At 49.7% G+C, this 2,500-nt stretch overlaps 1 protein-coding gene across 3 annotated transcripts in view; it reads left to right on the forward strand.

Moving 5' to 3' along the window:
* Positions 1-2,500, forward strand: part of LOC139541550 (phosphatidylinositol 3-kinase regulatory subunit gamma-like) — a 373,575-nt gene that overhangs the window by 344,999 nt on the left and 26,076 nt on the right. For all 3 annotated transcript variants that reach the window (XM_071346320.1, XM_071346321.1, XM_071346322.1), the window contains one exon: positions 1,366-1,480. In XM_071346320.1, coding sequence (XP_071202421.1) covers positions 1,366-1,480 — 115 coding nt within the window. The remainder of the gene's footprint in view (positions 1-1,365; positions 1,481-2,500) is intronic.

Genomic DNA, 2,500 nt, shown 5'->3' on the forward strand with positions numbered 1-2,500 from the left:
TCAGTCTGCTCCAACTGTAACTCAGTCTGCTCCAACTGTAACTTATTTTACTAAGAGCTCTCTCCTATGGCAGGGAATGATGTGTGACAAATGCTTTATGGCTGTCACATATTCTATGGCCCTTTACTGTCACCAGTAATGCATATTTATTCATCAGTTCTACTCTCAGTACGTGTAACTTCCTCTAAGTGTCCCTGTAGAGCATGGGGACAGACAGTGAGTGATGCCTTTCCTACAAGCTCCAACCACCAGCAACAGTCATCAATCAATGTAGCACTACAAATAACACAAGATTGAACAGAAGCTCTGTTAGACAGACAGCCCAGCTCTGTTAGACAGACAGTCCAGCTCTGTTAGACAGACAGTCCAGCTCTGTTAGACAGACAGCCCAGCTCTGTTAGACAGACAGCCCAGCTCTGTTAGACAGACAGCCCAGCTCTGTTAGACAGACAGCCCAGCTCTGTTAGACAGACAGCCCAGCTCTGTTAGACAGACAGTCCAACTCTGTTAGACAGACAGCCCAACTCTGTTAGACAGACAGCCCAGCTCTGTTAGACAGACAGCCCAGCTCTGTTAGACAGACAGCCCAACTCTGTTAGACAGACAGCCCAGCTCTGTTAGACAGACAGCCCAGCTCTGTTAGACAGACAGCCCAGCTCTGTTAGACAGACAGCCCAGCTCTGTTAGACAGACAGCCCAGCTCTGTTAGACAGACAGCCCAGCTCTGTTAGACAGACAGTCCAACTCTGTTAGACAGACAGCCCAACTCTGTTAGACAGACAGCCCAGCTCTGTTAGACAGACAGCCCAGCTCTGTTAGACAGACAGCCCAACTCTGTTAGACAGACAGCCCAGCTCTGTTAGACAGACAGCCCAGCTCTGTTAGACAGACAGCCCAGCTCTGTTAGACAGCCCAGCTCTGTTAGACAGACAGCCCAGCTCTGTTAGACAGACAGACTCAATGGAATTCTGCTCCTGCAACCTTTCCTTCAAATAGTATTGTCATGGCATCTCTACATCCCACATGCTGTGGAGAGAGATCTCTTCTTGGTGAATCATTAACACAATGCTGAAAGTGAGGGAGGAGAAGCATGGTCAATATGGCCCATTGAGACATCATCTAAACCAGGGAGATGGAAAGAGGTGAGGAAATGACAGGAAAGGAAGACTGTTTCCCACAAGCTTCAGGTCCACTGTCATGTGGCATTGTCAGTACCTCTGATACATGTAGATTAGAAGCCTTGTAGCTGTAACCCTCTCTGTTTCTCCCCCCCCCCCCCTCCCCCCTCTCTCTGCAGCTCTGATACATGTAGATTAGAAGCCTTGTAGCTGTAACCCTCTCTGTTTCTCTCCCCCCTCTCTGCAGCTCTTCCTCCCAAGCCGGCCAAGCCCATGACTCCAGTGAGCAGCAGCAACAGTGTGAAGGAAGGGGCTGAGGGATCGCTACAGGAGGCAGAGTGGTACTGGGGAGACATATCAAGGTAACACTCTCTCACACACACACACACACACACACACACACACACACACACACACACACACACACACACACACACACACACACACACACACACACACACACACACACACACACACACACACGTTCGCACTCCTTCTGTTTGACTTTCTCCACACACCCAAGGTCAACACACAGTCTCTCTGTGTCTGTGTCTCTGCAAGGCTGTGTGTGTGTGTGTGTGTGTGTGTGTGTGTGTGTGTGTGTGTGTGTGTGTGTGTGTGTGTGTGTGTGTGTGTGTGTGTGTGTGTGTGTGTGTGTGTGTGTGTGTGTGTGTGTGTGTGTGTGTGTGTGTGTGTGTGTGTACAAAATGTCCTGTTTGTCTTGTGTGTTGGTATCGTGCATGTCTGAGTTTGTTTGGAGAGAAAGAGCCTCGAGTCGAGTCATGGGATCACATAAATCGATACTCAAACTCACTCTCAAGATCACAGACATCCCTTTTATACCAGGGACGTTGCCTTTTCACGCTCTCTCTCCCTCTCCCTCTCTCTCTCTCTCTCTCGCTCTCTCTCTCTCCCTCTACCTTTCTCTCTTCCCCCGTCTCTTCCTCGCTCTCTCTCTCTCTCTCTCTCTCTCTCTCTCTCTCTCTCTCTCTCTCTCTCTCTCTCTCTCTCTCTCTCTCTCTCTCTCTCTCTCTCACCCTCTCCCTCTCCCTCTATCTCTCTCTCCCCCCTCTCTTTCTTTCATTCTTTCTCTCTCTCTCTCTCTCTCTCTCTCTCTCACCCTCTCCCTCTATCTCTCTCTCCCCCCTCTCTTTCTTTCATTCTTTCTCTCTCTCTCTCTCACCCTCTCCCTCTATCTCTCTCTCCCCCCTCTCTTTCTTTCGTTCTTTCTCTCTCTCTCTCACCCTCTCCCTCTTTCTCTCTCTCCCTCTATCTCGCTCTCCCCCTCTCTTTCTTTCGTTTTTTCTCTCTCTCAGCTGGGGCTGTAGAGTAGAGTGTATAATGCTGCTTAGCTAAGCACCACCAGCCAAAGCTGGCACATA

The sequence above is a fragment of the Salvelinus alpinus genome, chromosome 16, assembly GCF_045679555.1.
Source record: "Salvelinus alpinus chromosome 16, SLU_Salpinus.1, whole genome shotgun sequence".
Lineage (NCBI taxonomy): Eukaryota > Metazoa > Chordata > Actinopteri > Salmoniformes > Salmonidae > Salvelinus > Salvelinus alpinus.